Raw genomic sequence first — 16853 nt, 5'->3', positions numbered from 1 at the left:
CCATCAATGATCTCTATAACTCTTTTTTTTTTTTTTTTTTTTTCCTGACAGATCATCACACTCGCACTATTTTCAGGCTCTCTACCCATCCTATGGGTACCTGCAGCTTCCTCACAACGGCGCTGAACTCTGCTCTCTGTGGACAGTGACAGGACCCGAGGGAACAGCATGGAGCTGGGACAGCGTTATTAGGAAAACGTTCTTCACTGCAGGGGTGGTCAGGCATTTTAACAGGTACTCCAGGGAACTTGAGGGTAGAGTCACGGCACTGAGCTTGCTGGAGTTCAAGAAGCATTTGGACAACACTATCAGACATATGGTCTGATTTTTGGGTGGTCCTGTGCAGAGCCAAGAGTTGGACTTGATGATCCTTGTGGATCCCTTCCAACTTGGGATATTCTATGATTCCATGGTTCTAAAAAAAACCCACCACCACCACCATCAAAAAAAACATATCTCACACAGTCCTCAGTTTTAAGAATGAAAGAAATTGTGGACTGCAGAAATTAATGGAGTCTTAGAAACTAAGGCAAATTTTTAGCAATAATGTAAGAGGAGACTGATTAAGTCACAGTAAGGAAAAGAATAGGAAAATTGTCTCATGGTTTTGTTAATGACAAACATCGCTGAATGTAAAGACGCTGTCTCCCCCACTACCTCAGAGGAGATATAAAGCAATTTTAAAATTTCAGTCACTAACTGTCTATGACAGGACTACTCAAAGGAACTACTCAAACGGTGGCCCATGGTGCTGATGAATACTCTGATGAGTATTACATTGTTAAAACATACAAACACCTCCCCCAAAACAAACAAACATAATCAACAACAACAACGAAAACAGAACATTTTTGTCAGTTTTGTACCAGAAAAAAAAAAAAAAAAAAAAAAAGGCAAGACATTTTTCTCTTTATTAATCTCTTGGACTGTAGTAGGTGGTAAAATTGAGATAGACATGGAAACAGAGAGAAAGAACATTTCTTGAGCAATAGAGGAAATAAGTTCAGTAATGACAAAAGTGATTCCCATCCTTTTTCCACATTGAAACGCCTATCAGGAAAAAGTGGATGAAGATGTTAACCTGAATCAACCCCAATACTGATTAACTGAAAAAAAACAACAACATATCATCCTCTACCTCCAGCCTATGTCAAGAGTTCTGATCTGCAAAATTTTGTGATTAATTCTACTAATGACTGTAACAAAGAAACCTGATTTCCGATATTTAACATTCTGAGTTGCAACTGTAGTAACGTGTTTTGATGTCAGTTTATTATAGGTAACTTCTTATTCCTTCCTGCATTAACGATGTTATATTAACCAGTCTACTCAGAGATTTAGAAGCTGGTATTAGCTCTTATACTATAAAATTTGGGCATTATGTATGAGAGGTTTGAAGATTCCAGAATTCATATAAAACAGAGATATTTTCCTTTCATTTTTTCAGGTTGATTTGTCTGGGTAAAGGTTTTTGGGCTTTATTTTATTTATTTATTCTTTTTTTGCTTGTTATGACTTCACAGCTTAAACAACATCATTGTGTGTGAAATTAACATGCTGCTATTCTTAGCCAAGTTGTTTGATTTGGATAAAAACAGATCTTTCTAAGTTCCTAATTCATGTGAAAAAAAAAAAAAAAAAGGATGTCAGTAAGACAAAAATACAAGCAAGTCTTCAAAAAAAAAAAAAAGATAATTAAACTGATTAAAACTGATTTATCTTCTTTTCTATAAATGCTAGGTCATGCTTTTATTTGTGACACCATGATGAGAAGTAATTAAATTCTGACAAAACTTCTTCTTTCAAATAATTTGAGCTATTACTGCAAAAACATATATAAACTGTGCTTGCTATGAGAAATTCACATTTTTATGTAAATGATGCACTCAGTAAAGGTTACCTCCTATATTAATCTGCTACTTTGCCAAGGGACTTTCATTTTTACAAAGTTGCTCGTTACTGTCTCAACTTCAGGGCAGTATCTTTGTTCAAAGCAAATTAACTTGAAGAACATACATTAGTTCCACTCTAATTACGCCTATGCTTAAATAGCTTCCTGAACTGGAACTGTAGTAAATAATATATAAAAATTAGGATGAAACCTTGATTTTGCTCATGTAAAAATAGCAGCATGTATATAAAAAAGATACCTTCCAATTGCATGCCATTCTCTTACGTGTATATGTGTCCCTGTGGAGAAAATGGGAGGATAACTCTTGAGAGATGGGAGGTCACATTGCTTCAGGCATAGATGGTGGAGAGGCAAAACTGTGATTAGTACTGCCTCATGTGTTACATTCATGCCTCTCCCCTGTTTGCATTAAAAACAGGATTATGACTGGCTTGTGCATGGTGTGCAAGAGGAATATTCACAGACAGGATGATGAAAATTGCAGCAAATAAACAGAGAAATAAAAAGGGATTTTGCAATCAGGCTCTTGGAGCGCTGCCCCTGGAGCAGGACAGGAACCAGAGTGAGTCACACACAGCTCCTTCCTTACTGCTTTCCCTGCTGTTGAAAACTGAACTATGAAAGTCCTTAAGGGATAATTAGCTTCCTCACAAATCTTGCTTTCCAGCACCAGAATCTGTACAGGCTTCTACCTAAGCTCTAGTCACCCAATAAATGATACCACTGTGGGCTTCCTTGCAAGCTGTACGGTTTTGTGTGGTCACTGTGTAACCAATGGGTTTTCCTCTGAGAATAATGCTCTGAGTCACCCAACAGCATTTCTGAATTTACAAACAAGCTTTACCCTAGGCAGTATGTTTGTGAGGGTAGTTTTCCAGCAGCATTTGCTTGCTTTAGTTAGAAAGAAAGATCCCACTAGTGTGGCTGTCAAATGCAAAGTGCATTAAAGTCTTTGCAACTAACCTCTAAATTTCCAGACCAAGCAGACAAATGTCGGAGTCTAAATTCACCTTGAGAGGCAACCTAGATAAATTCTAGAGGTGAGAGAATATCTCTGCAGCTTTGCACCTCTCCTCCAAGGTGTTCTTCCGCTAGAGTAAAAAACACGGCCACATAAAGTCAGATTTTTTGGGGAGGAGGGGTGTTGGTTAATGGCTCAACATGAGCCAGCAATGTGTGCTTCCAGCCCGGAAAGCAAACTGTATCTTGGCCTGTACCAAGAGCAGCGTGGTCAGCAGTGTGAGGTAGGGGATTCTCCCCCTCTGCTCTGCTCTTGTGAGTTCTGCTCTGGGACCACCAGACCGAGAAGTACAAGGAGCTATTAGAGTGAGACCAGAGGAGGACCAAAAGGATGATCAGAGGTCTGGAGCACCTCTCCTATGAAAACAGACTGAGGGAGCTGGGATTGTTCAGCCAGGAGCAGCCTTCCAGTACCTAAAGTGGACCTACAAGAAAGCTGAGGAGGAACTCTGTCAGGGACTGTAAAGATAGGACAAGGGCGAGTGGCTTTAAACTGAAAGAGGGGAGATTTAGATTAGATACTTAGAAGAAATTTCATTCCAAGAGACAACAACTGCCAGATTGACTCTTACAATTGCATTGGCACAGAAAAGCGCACACACTTTTTGGGGTGGGGTTTGGGGGTTAATACTGAAAGATGATATTTAAGTGATATGCAGAAGATTTCTCGGGATAGCAAACACTATGAAATAAATGTCAAAAAAATCAAAATCAGTTAAAAATAGGTAGAAATTAAAAGTGTAGAAGAACATACCAGAATCCAGATACATATTTTGGTAATGTAGAAAGTGATTATCAAATGTTTGGCAGTTTTCTAAGATAATAAAACATCATGACAACTTCAGTGGTTATAGTTCCAAATATTCTGACAACTGTCAGAGATCCATCAAAACAACATCTTACTTTATTCAGAACTTGAAGAGCAAATGAAAAATATGATATTATATCATGTGGGTAAGGCAGTATGTAGAGAAGAGAATTTGAGTGACAATGGCAACTCCTTAAAAGCATAGTTCAATTTCATCATGCATTCATGTCAGCAAAATGTAACTGCGTGAATGCCAGGGAAAATGAACAGCCATGATGACGTCAAGATGGATGAATGAATTCATCTAAAAATTCAATGCAACATTCAAATCGTTTTGAAGAATTTTCTCTTCTCTGACATATTCTTCTTTGGCTTGTTTCCATTAAAGATACCACTATGTTTTTTCTTGTCTTTATTTAGCGTAAGGCTGCCAGAATACATTTGAGATATAGCTCACAGCTCACTCCAGCCTTTAGAAGGGAAGACTACCTTCAGAATGACTGTTTATTAGATTTTATTCATTAGAAACCAAAGGCAAGTTGAGTTTGCTTTAAGATTCTAGTCTGTACTTTGCAGCAACAATCAGAACAGAAAGATTCAGGTTAGAATCTCATTTGAAAGGACAATTAAAAACAATTTTCTTCTGCTCACCTAAATGCTGCTTTATAAAGGCAAGGAAGATTTTTGCCCATGCCTCCTTCTAGAGACGACATAAAGACAGACATCTTCAGGGGAAGATTAATCTCATTTTATAATATGTCTAAGACAGGATATTTCCTGTAGCTCTCCACAGATTTACAGAGGACTCATTTAGTCTAATCACTTTAACATGTCTAAAGTTAACTCAGATTAATATTATTTTTTGTCAGTAAATAACAGAAAATGTATGTCTTTTGACTTACAGTTTGAAAGTTGAGAAGAAACAACAGAACTTTTCCGTTTCTGTGTACTGCACTGGCCTAATAAGTGGGAAACGAGGCTTCAGCATATAGATTCTTCCATCCCAATGTCCTTAAGTAAAAATGGAACTGATTGCACTAAAGGACATTTATAAATTTGAGAGCAGTTTTAATCCCCAAAACAAAGGAATTCATCCTGATACTAGAGTAAGAAGTTCAGTATACTGCCGTTACATGACTAATACGAATAACAGAACATCTAGTAAACAGTGTTTCATTGTTATGCACTGGAAAATGAAAACAAAATATAATGTCACATTATGTAACTATTTTCAGTGTCTCAGCCAGGCAACAGAAGGTATAGACTGGCAATGTCTGAAATATACTGAAGAGTTATTCATACAAAAAAGACAAAACAAAACAAACAAATAAACAAAAAAAACATTAGCACGTCAGCAGTCTCAGATGCAGACATTTCAAGGTTTTAGCCAGTACAAAACTAGAACTAGTAGTAGCCAACATGACACTAGAGCCACTGTCAAAATGAGAAATCTAGAAATTGATGCGCACAGTATCTGATAACCAGTCAACTCATCTCAAACAAATTCCAGAGTAAAACCTCATCTAAGTGAGAATATTCTGCAGGCAGTTGCTTCAGGTCATGAGAATGTAATCCTGATTGTAATCCTGATTCAAGAATTACCTTATGGCTTAATAAAAACTTTGAAAGAAAATATAATAAATTGTAAGTATGCAGTAAGCACCTGTAATTAATAAGTGCTCCAAATAGATACTGTTCCATGTTAAAGACAAATTTCATATTGATTTTATATTTCATACTGAAGAAGAGAAGCTGTAGGGGGAGGGAGAAAGAAGGAAATGCTTTCAAAAGCCCTGTTCCTGCTTGGATTTGTGCTTGAAGCCAATAAGACAATTCATCTGTGGAAGAGTAAACAAGTGCATAATTCTTTTCAGGACCAAGGCTGTACTGGCAAAACTAACAACTGTGATGACAGGCTTCCCAGAGAGGCCAAGAGCTGAATGAAGCGTCAGCTGCCCTCATAACCTTAGCCTCAATGGCCGTCAACATGCTATCCATGGATTTGAATGAGCCCATAGTTTATCTCTCTGGGATCACATATAGCATATAGGAAAAAGTGTTCAATGAAGGCTATGCAATTTTTACGTAGGTAGAATTTCCACAGGGGTTCTCACATCCACATATAGTTTGAAAAAGCAGCTAGAAAGTATCTGTTCTTTTCAGCTCAGAGCTACAGCACGTTGTTCAAAGGAGCTCATTTATTTAGTTCCCCATTGAATTACTGAATGTAATATATTGCAATGGTCAGTAGGCAGAGCCTTCTAGATAATTTTTTCAAACAGTCTCTCAGCAGTGCTACATGTCTTTGTTATAAAATATTTTAATTAAAAACTGAAATTTAGATTTAGCATGGTGCGAGTTCAAATATGATCAGTTCATTACTGTATTTTTAAAGATTAACATATTTTAATTAGAAAATATTTAACCATTATACAGCTTTTAAACCTCAGTAAGTGCTATCTGGGGTAAAGTTACAAAACAGAGCTGAAGTGAAAGTATCTATTGTACTTTACATCAGCTGGTCCTAAATGTTTCTGAAACTCTAAATACATTAAAACAGATATACAGCCTATATTTATCAATCTAAATATTTTAATGTCAGAAGGCACTGAAATTCAAATGGCATCTAATCAGGCACTTAGTGGTCTATTTTATATCAAAGAGCTATGGGATAAAACACATACAATACTTAAATACTTCTTAGAGCAATGGCTAAAAATCAAAAGATGAACACAGGTGAACACCTTAACCACTCATGCCCATTTACTTTCCTAGTGAATCTCTAAATTCAGGACAGAACAAGGTCTGAAAGGGCTAGATGCAGCTACAGGATGAATAGGTGAATGGAGGATGGAGGAAGACTCGCTACCAGATTGGATATGTTCTATGACAATATGCTTGGACTGAGGCAGCTCTCCTATGAGGAGAGCCTGATTGAGCTGGGACTGTTCAGCCTGGAGAAGAGGAGGCTTTGGGGGATCTTATCAATGTCTGTAAATACCTGAAGGGAGGGTGCAAAGAGGTTGGAACTGACCTCTGCTCAATGGTGTCCTGTGCCAGGACAAGAGGCAATGGGCACAAACTGGAGTACAAGAAGTTCTGTTTAAACATCAAGAAGCCAGTCTGTGCTGTGCAGGTGATGGAGCACTGGCACAGGCTGCCCAGAGAGGCTTTGGAGTCTCCTCCTTGGAGATCTTCAAAAGTCACCTGGATGTGGTCCTGGGCACCCTGCTCTGGTTGGCCCTGCTTGAGCATCAGGGTTGGACCAAATGACCTTCAGAGGTCCCTGCCAACATTAACCATTCTGCCACTTGGTGATTCTGTGAATATGCATTAAGATTTCTTTATTATTATTTATTTTTCCCACAACTGTTTCACAGTTTTTCCCCCACATTGTTTCAGAAAAAAAAATGTTTATTCTTTAGGCTGATATAATTAAAACTTGTTTTAGGAAGGTATACAGACAAACCCATTTCTTAAGACATTAGAAATGACAGGTATACTTAAAGACAGCAGTAATTTCACTGAAGCCATCAGAAAATAAAAACATTATTTAAAATAAGCTTTTGCTGTTTTGTTTTCAGTAGTGTTCCTCCTAACACAAAATTTTAATTGCAGATTAGTTTTATTCTTGTAGTCATGTTGATAGATTTGATGCGAGCGACATACATCATTAGTCGTATTGTGTATTGGATTGCATTTCAAACAATAGCTTTGTCTGACCGAGCTCCTACAGCCTGTCTGATTGTTGCAGAATTGTCATTAAATGGAAATGATGCCAGCAAATGTTGAACTTAATGTTATGTTTCCAAATACCATGAATAATATTACAGTGCCTTTAATGATTTCCATAGGAGAAAAATGTCATTAAGCAAAGCAACAATATTAGCCCTGGTGCCCTGGCTGAATTCCAGTCTGGCTAATTGCATTCTGATACCTACCATTTCTCAGTAGTTTGAACTGGGTACATTTGTGTTCCTCGGTGTTTGATCATTGATATATTAATGCTGTACATTGTCAGCTCATTGCTGTATGCCACCCCAGAATTTGCTGGCTACCATGCTTGAACATTCAAGCTCTATTAATAAAGTCCTGACTACAGTACATGACCTTGAAAAGATTCCTTTCACTCTACCTTCCCACATTTCATCAAGTTTCTTAGGTAGTGTTTAACCTAGCAGGTAAGCATAGATCAATTTATTTCAGTGTTTGTTAAATGTACAGCACAACCTCAAGTCCCACTTCTGAAATAATGAGCTGCTGAAGTCCATTAACACATGTTTAAAGTTGAGCACAGAGATGATTGTCTGAGTTTCAATCAGAGAGACACTCCGAACAGTATTTCCTAAGCATCTCCACTTACTCTGCTTTGCTTTCAATTGTGCAGTGGTCTAAGAACATGACCCAAACTTTGGATGAGAGTTAAGTGAAGATATGCTCCAGGAGCACACCTCATACACTTCAGCACCTGCAAAGCATTCAAACAATGGCCCTGGAATAGAGCTAGTCCAGAGTTAAATTCCTGAAATGTGGACCTCAAATAAACTGACTTGTACTATAGCTCTGCTTCAGCTGGTTCATAGTACTTGCTTGTGTAGACATAGTAATATTCAGATGCTTTATTCAAATTGGAAGATCTGAACTGTATTATTTTACTATTCTTTAAAGTATGGGTTTTCCACAACTCAAAGTACAGATTGCAGAATATTTGAGAAAATCATTCTGACTTTTTCACATTTGTTAACAGTGGCAGAAGAAAAAAAAATAGGGAGGGAAAGAGTCTGAGACCTAAATCCTAGCTCACGGAGAGCTATTAAAACAATCAGAAACATGATTCTGAATTGCCTTCATACACATTCAGGCAGGATTTCCAGTGCCAGTCCTATATAACAACTTTTTGTGCATCTGTCACATCTCAAAGACATTGTGTCTGGTATCATTCCCAACAGCCTCCCCAGGCCCCTTCATTTTGAGGGCCATTTGTCATATCCAATTCAGACATTCATACACATTAATTTTCACATTTGAAAGATCAGACAAGATCAACAAGAAGCATGTAAAACATTTAAATATGGCATATATTTCTATATGCATTGACAATGATTAAATATAAACACTCATTAAAATATGAGATCAGAAAGAGGTAGTGCCAAACAAAACTGGAAGAGAGTCTTTGTATCAGGGAATTCAGCATTCCTGTAAACGTTACCTACAGATAACTCTAAGTAAATCAATCGCATACCATTTTTCTTGGGATCAGGTGTTCTCTCAGCTGAACAACTGAATCCATGTCCCTTCCCTACCTGGTATATAAAGTACCCCAGGAGCTGCACATGTTGTGCTGCATGTTGTACATGGCATTGTTGTTTAAGGTCTCAAGCTGAGTGATAAGCTGAAACTGGATCGTCATCATAAAATTTTTGTCACAGTCTGATTTAGGAAGAAAGTCAATGATCTGGAAACAGATGTGAAGCTTTAAACGTATATCATCAGATCTTCAGAACTAATTTCAGGCTTAATACTGCTTTGGATTTTCTTCTGGTAGAAGAGAGAAGACAATGAAATGGGGAGAAGAGTGACAGGATAAGTGGAAAAGAGAAGACAGGATCATGTGAGCACAGATGCTAATGAACTGAAAAACACCATTTTATTAAACTGTAATGTGTGTCTGCACAGAAGTCAATCGTTTGAAAGCAACCATAGCATATATAAAGAGCCTCTTAAGATTCCCATACAGGAAGTCTTTTCTTTCCCCTTTCAAAGTTTCTGCTTAAGGTTAAGGTTATTTATTATTCTGTACCTGGTTACACCAAAGCCGTTTCTAACATGGTCTCCCTCCAACTGCATCTTGCACATACACACGTCATTACAAACAGGAGGAAGGGGAGAGGAAGCAAAGGGAAAAGAGTGAGCTAAGGTTATTCTAGACTCTGAGAACACCACAGTCAATGCCCTAATAGACACAGAAATCAAATGCTTTATGGTGGTTGTGGCTGAATACAAATAAAAGTGAATTCAAGTCTTGCGTGTCCCAATCTCATCCAAAAACTCTGATAACATAGCCACTGGTTCTCAAGCAAATATAATCTCATATCTATTCATCTATTTAACTAGATATTTTTTTTTCCAGTCTGTTTGAGAAACCTTTAATTAAACCTAGTATATTTATGAAAATGATCTGGATTTAATGGTTGGTAACTTCCAAAGGAAACATATTTTTTTGTCTGAATCCTGACAGAATCTATTTCCATATTGGACATACATATAGCTTCAGAAGAAAATCATGGGGTTCCTTTCCAAGTAAAAGAAACATTTGGATATGATTGGCCAAGACTACTTTCAGATCTATACCATATAAATGAAATGTAATGCTAAATCCTTAATTTATTACCTATCCCAGTGTGTAGCTCTTTGAATAAACCTCATTTTGTGCTAATAATTCTCAGTAGTGCTGTACAATGTATGCTACAGAAGTCCCTGAGGTAGCCAAGAAAAACCAAGCCAAAACCAGCAGAGAAGTGTCTTACCTGTCTGAACTCTTCAAGATCTATTTTGTTTCCCACCAGCACCAAGGGGATGTCATAGGTGTGCCGGACACGATAAATGAGTTCCTTAAACTCAGCAGCTTCTTGAAAGGATTGACGGTCTGTGATGGAATAGCAGATAATGAAGCCTTCTCCGCCTCGCATGTATTGGTCCCTCATGGCTGTGAATTCTGCCTGTGAAATAAGAAGAACCTGGTCAGTAATTTGGCAGAAAAAAATTATCCATCTGTAAATAACAGACTTGCTGAAAACTTCCTCCATCTCCCAAATAATTTCACACTGCTTGTTTTACTGTTTTAAATAGTTCTTGCTGAAACTCGTGCATCCTTCTGGGTCATTATCCTAGATAATACACCAGCAGGATTTCTCCTAGGACTTTGTTTTTTTTTAACCTTTTCCTATCAGGAGAACTCTGTCTTCTAAGAAGATCAACTTATGCCAGTGCCTGCATATAGAAAACACTGTTTTATGTAGTTCTAGAACCTTCTGTAGCCCTTCTGGTACACACAGATGACTAGCAATTCAATGGATGCTAATAGGTGTGAAAGAAGAGCTATATTATTACCTAGGGATGGGAGATAGTTACAAGCTCTTTATTATGCACTTAGTTCAGAAGCTCAGTAATATCAAAACCATTTTCATTGACTCCCACCAGCTTTGGAGAAACGCCTAGTAAAACAGGAATATAATCTACAAAAAGTTCTGCTTTTTCAAATCTTCACAAAGAAGCTGGGGTATTTAGTTCAGTGTGGGATAATACCATTAAATCAAAATGAACAATTTTGAATGGAGGGATAATTGGCCCAATTTTCTCCTCCTTCATTTTCCTATATTTTTGTATGTATTTATTGTCACAGCTACATTTTGAGTTAGGAGTATAGTTTTCAGATTTATTTAACAAATACTACATTCTAGAAAAATCAAGGTTTACTTTTCAAAAACTAGTCTCAAACACTGTAGCTCGATGTCCTGGTTTCAGGTAGGACAGAGTTAATTTTCCTCCTAGTAGCTGGCAGGGTTTTATGTTTTGGATTAGGATGAGAAGAGCGCTGATAACATGCTGATGTTTTAATTGTTGTAGAGCAATGCTTACACCAAGCCAAGGACTTTTCAGCTTCTCCCTCTGTCCTGCTAGCGAGCAGGCTGGGGGTGCAGCAGGAGCTGGGAGGGGACAGACCCAGGACAGCTGACCCAAATTGGCCAAAGGGGTATTCCATACCATCTGACGTCATGCTGAACAATATATAGGGGTGGCTAGCCGGGGTGGGGGGGCCGGCTGCTCAGGGATAGGCTGGGCATCGGTCAACGGGTGGTGAGCAATTGCATTGTGCATCACTTATTTTGTACACATTATTACTATTATTATTACTATTATTATTATTATTGTTATTAATTTTCCTGTCTTAATAAACTGTCGTTATCTCAACTCACAGGCTTCACTTTCCCGTTTCTCTCCCTCATCCCGGAGAGGGAGGGGGGAGGGTGAGCGAACGGCTGTGTAGTGTTTGGCTGCCAGCCGGGCTAAACCACAACACTCGAGAATATGTTTTAAAGACAGTTTCTTTTTAAAGTTTGTTTGTTCTTCTTGATCACAACCCAGAATAACCCAATGCCATGGCAACAGTCTGTCGGGATCAGAATCCTCCTGACAGAATCAGCTCTCCAGAGATATTAAAATTCAGGAAGGTCTGATAAAGGAAGGCATACACATATCAACGCTGGACCATTTCTATGAGCAGCAGGATGCAATATCAAGTCCTGTATTTTTTACTCTGTTGAGAATTTAGACGGGGATTTTAAAAAGAGTTTAGGCTATATATATCTCCTCAATTCTTGCTGAAAATTGAAGGGAAATGGATTGCTTATGCTCTTTTAAAAGTCCCAGCCTTAAATCTTTCTCAATAGTCACTCATGTTGATTGATAATACTTCCTGTGAATAGACTTTCGTGTTGACCATTATCATTTATTCATGATGTATCTTTTACCCAGGGGCTTTCTTATATATCATTCAAAATATTTCACCTGCTACAGGCAGAAGTTTATAGACTAAGCTCCAAAATAGCAGACTAATAGGCAATTTAAGGGTAAGATTCTGCTTTGAGCTTACTTTGAATTTCAAAATGTCTGAACTCTCACCACTGTCATCCCAGGAGAGTTTATTATCTGCCAAGCTATAGCTTAGAGTGGATTAGGCCATGTTCTGTTCCATCCTCTTGAAACTGGATGTGGGGCAGTGTTGGGTAGAAACACAGAAGACATCTAGTCAAAGGGGATCTATGCTTTGTTGGTTTGGGCAAGACAATGAATGGAGATCTGGTCTCTGTTTCCAGGTTGTTGCCTCTCAACCACATTAGATAGCCCCTGGATCAATAACCAAACCAATAACAAACTGGAGACCACACTCCAAGTCTCCAAGTTACAGATGGGTAGTGTTAATTACTAAGCACAGAAACATACTCCCCCTCGCTTACTCACCCACTGACTTTCCTGCCAAGACAGGGTCTCTCCACCAGCCTTCCTGAGTTTCTTCTGTTTGCATCATCACCTAGACCTATTCCATTCCATGATTAGTGGGATTGTCTCCTTTGCAGTAGGAGTTAAACAAGGTCATGATGCCTTCCTTCAGACTGAACACACAGTGAAAACCTTATGTGGAGTTGAACTTGTGGATTAAGGACCTTGAATTTAGCCATCTACATGCAGTTGTAGGCCACAACTTAAGCTCCCATACAGATAATGGAAAACTGGTCAATATAGTTAATGGACTACAGATTGCTTCCACAGACAAAAAAAAAAAAAAAAAAAAAAAAAGCTATCTGTTTTTCTGTTTTATCTCTTTTTGGGTTTAGAGGGAGCTGAATATTTAGATAACTAAACAGAACCTCTAGGTCCCATGTGGACACATGAAGTAGATGTTTTGTTATATAACTTAAATCACAGCCCAGATGTTCCGTATTCCTGGGTTAGAACATTCATAAATCTACTATTATAACACTAGATGATTATTCCGCACAGCCTTTTACAAGGAATGAGCCCTGCTCAGTGAGGTGATCCACCTCCAGGAAGTGCTCTGAACTTTTTACACTCATTTATAGCTGCTTGCAGTGAACAAAGAACGCATAAGGACACATATCCCTATTTAAGTTAAACACTGCAAGTGACCTGCTGCAACATGAAGACTGCCTGGATCACTCACCAGGAATGCTCAGTGGCTTTCCTTAAGTACAAGAAGAATCTGGATTCACACACAGTGAATCATTCCAAAAGGACAAAATGCTCAGCTTATAGGCACCATCATTCTCAAGCGGGAGACATTTACCTACACATTCTCCTTCATGCCTGGGCATAATTATGACTTCAAATATATGCATGATTTTGCTTTTCCATTTTTTCATTGTGACATGTTATTGCAGTTGATGTGTTAGACTAAACAGCCAGAATACCTTAGTGTCATGCTTGCAGTGATTCATTTTCAGATGCATTGATTATTCTATGCAAACTGGATTTGGGACATCCACTTAGTTTTCTGTTAACTCAATTAGCAATTTCTTTTCTTAGTTTTGATGTTGATTTTCACCTCTTAGCTGTTCCCCTTGGCAGGACTGCTCATTACAGACTCAAGAACTCCAAGGTTAAACATAAATGAGCACTATTTATTTATGTATTCATTTATTTTACCTTCTGAAAACCCCAACATAGTAATATATATTAGGAAACAGAATAAATACAATTTTCAATAAACCTGCTGTAGCCCTTTCAATAACTGTGCCCATTATACATACAAGACAAAGGAGTAAGAAGCAATTAAAGCTGTTCAATTTTTAGTTCAAGACAGATTTCACAGTTTACACTTATTAAAATCCAAGTTCACCTGGGTTTCATGTATGTTTAACGATAGATGAAGATGGACCCAAAGGTTTTACATATTTTTCAGTGTTTTTATTTTATATTTTTGTTTGGTTCTCTTATAAAATAAGTGGCATTATATCTGTGCACTTGGCACACAAATGTCTTTGTTTTCTGCTATAAAAGTGGCTTTTTCAAAAAAAATATTCAGGAATAGTACTTGATACATTTTTTTTACTGAATAGGGGAAAAATATGAAACATTCCTAAGTCAGTAAATATCAAGGGGAAGAGAAAGAAGGAAATCACACCTCTTCAAAAGGAAATCAATTCTAAAAATTAAAGTGAAGATTTGTCATGCTTATAGCACTTTGCAGCTTGACATCAGTCTATAGTATTCTCTTGTGTATTATGACTAAGGCTTAACTGAAAAGTGTGATAGGAAATCTTTTGAAACAAAATCACCTTCCTCCTTTGGAGAGATGCTGTACTTGAGAACAAGAATCAAGTTTGGATAGAAACAAAATAAAAACTTTCTTAAAGTTGAAAGAAAGCAATATAACTTTTCCATTTTTCCATTAGAATTGAAGTAAGAAAAAAAAAAAAAAAAGGTACTAAGCCTCATATGAAGCCTATCTGTAGAAGAAAGTTAGCAAGAAAATTTGAGCATGTCACTCCTAAATGTCCCTAACGTCTGTTCCAGTTGCCCCTATCAGTTATAAGGCATCTCATACGATTTTGCACAGTTGATACATTGGACTCACAATGACATAGAGCAGTTCCCTCCACATGCTCAGTCGCATCCCATTCTGTTGTATTAAATGACATACACCCAGGTGAATTAATTTGGCCTTTAATGATCCCCTTTGCTAAGGGTATATGTTTATATATATCTTCATCAAACTTTCCTATGAGGCAGATGAGTCAGTAAAGGCTGGGATAGAGAAAGTCCTAAATGTTTTGGTTTGTTGTGTTCTTCATCAGTAGGCTACTAGCTCTTTTCAGCAGCAGCCACACATTTATCTCGGATTTCCTTAAATTGGCAGTGTACCTGTAGAAGCCCAGCTCTTTGTCTTTCACATCTCTCAAAAGTTTCAACTCCAGCAACACTTTCTCCTTCCTAACATGCCCAAGAAATACTTCCATATCCATCTTTGGGTGGCTGTCCCTGTTTCCACATTTTTTATACTTTCTTCAGTCAAGCTGAGTGAGCAAACACTTTCTCTTTATATTAGCCTTTAGGAGAACAACTTAGTGTAGAAGAAAATACTTATCCTGTGGTTTCTCTCTGTTATCCTGATTTATCTTCTTTTACCCTGCTTTTTGTAACAAGCAAGAGGGCTTTTTCATAAAAAGCAATATTTTTAATTAGTTTTTGATTTCATCCTTTTTAATATAAATAGGACACATATGATTATTTATTTATTATTTATTTAATATTTATTTATTTATTTATTTGTTAGTTTGAAATCCTTTCAAAGTGAGATCAATTTTGTATTGTCTTCAGAAGAGGAAACAACAGCATTGGGTGGCAAAGTAGACTACTCTTAGATACATATGTCCTTATGAGGGACTAGCTTATTGTTGGCTACCAAACCTAACCAATGCTCAGCTCAGGACAACCTCACCTTTTTGACTTAAGTAATCTAGGAAAGGATGTCACAAATGTTCACTGTAGGTATGTCTGCTTCTTTACTGTCTCCTAAGCATTTCCTCCTGAACAGCACTGGAGAAAGAGTGGTGGGTCAGAAAAGCTTTCACCCAACTCAGAATCATTACGAAGAACCACATCACTGTTTTACATCAGCAGAACTCAAAACTGAAGTCTCTGGGACTCCAGCGTTACACATTGCTAAAAGCAAGCCTCGCCAGCACCAAGGAAATAGGAAAAAAAGGGTGAGGAAAAGAAAAAACAAATGAAAAAAAGACAGAGGCTATGAGCAGGATGTCACTTAAAGTGTCCTTTCCATTTCATTGTGTGGCATGTGTTTGAGGAGGACAGTGCAGTGCTTGAAATCGCAGTCCTCCTCCACACTCCTCAGAAGTACAGCGCTTAGAAATTTAAAGATTCAGCACCTCAGAAACAAAGGTGTCTTGTTTTTCAAACTACACACACACTCCACACATTTTGATGCCTGTTCTGTTTTTATGATCTTGGCTTGTATCTCTGGAAGAGGTCAGAGTCTCCCCAGGGAGGCCATCCTCACAGTTTGAGAAATGCCACTTTCTCTATCTTCTTGTCTCGTGTTCTGCTTGACTTTAGAACCAGGAATCTGCTAACAGATGTTCTTAATCAAAGCTGTCTCCCTGATTACCACAGGGGTCATTCTTGTTATGAAGTGTTTTTTTTACATTTCTAGTGAGCGCTGGGGGGTGGGGGGTGTTCTTCGAAACAGGCAGAATACTGTTCATCTACAACAATGAACAAACAAGGATAAAATGAAGAGAAAGGACACAGGAAACTCAGTAGGGAAAATAAATCCTTCAAATAGTGAGTAAAAGAATCAAACATAAAGACCATAAACCATAAAAGAACTATGTGAAAATATATTGTTCTCTCTTTCTTTCTGTTCTTCTTTTTTTGAGAGTTTGAGTTGAGAGTTTCTCCTATCTCAGAAAAGTTCTTTTTGAATATGGTCAAAGATTAAATTTTAGCACCAAATGGTTTCTCATTGCCAAAGTGCAACCCGCCCATATCTCTCTGTTAACAAATTCTCTCAAA

The 16853-nt window shown here is 37.7% G+C and overlaps 1 protein-coding gene across 1 annotated transcript in view; it reads right to left on the bottom strand.

Moving 5' to 3' along the window:
* The window catches only part of RIT2 (Ras like without CAAX 2), a 191985-nt gene that overhangs the window by 77684 nt on the left and 97448 nt on the right, over positions 1-16853 (bottom strand). Inside the window, exon 4 of the mRNA XM_035560034.2 lies at positions 10268-10459. Within this exon, the coding sequence (XP_035415927.1) occupies positions 10268-10459 (192 nt within the window). The remainder of the gene's footprint in view (positions 1-10267; positions 10460-16853) is intronic.

Source organism: Cygnus atratus, chromosome Z, assembly GCF_013377495.2.
Source record: "Cygnus atratus isolate AKBS03 ecotype Queensland, Australia chromosome Z, CAtr_DNAZoo_HiC_assembly, whole genome shotgun sequence".
NCBI classification, from domain to species: domain Eukaryota; kingdom Metazoa; phylum Chordata; class Aves; order Anseriformes; family Anatidae; genus Cygnus; species Cygnus atratus.
This window is presented reverse-complemented; position numbering and strand designations above follow the sequence as displayed.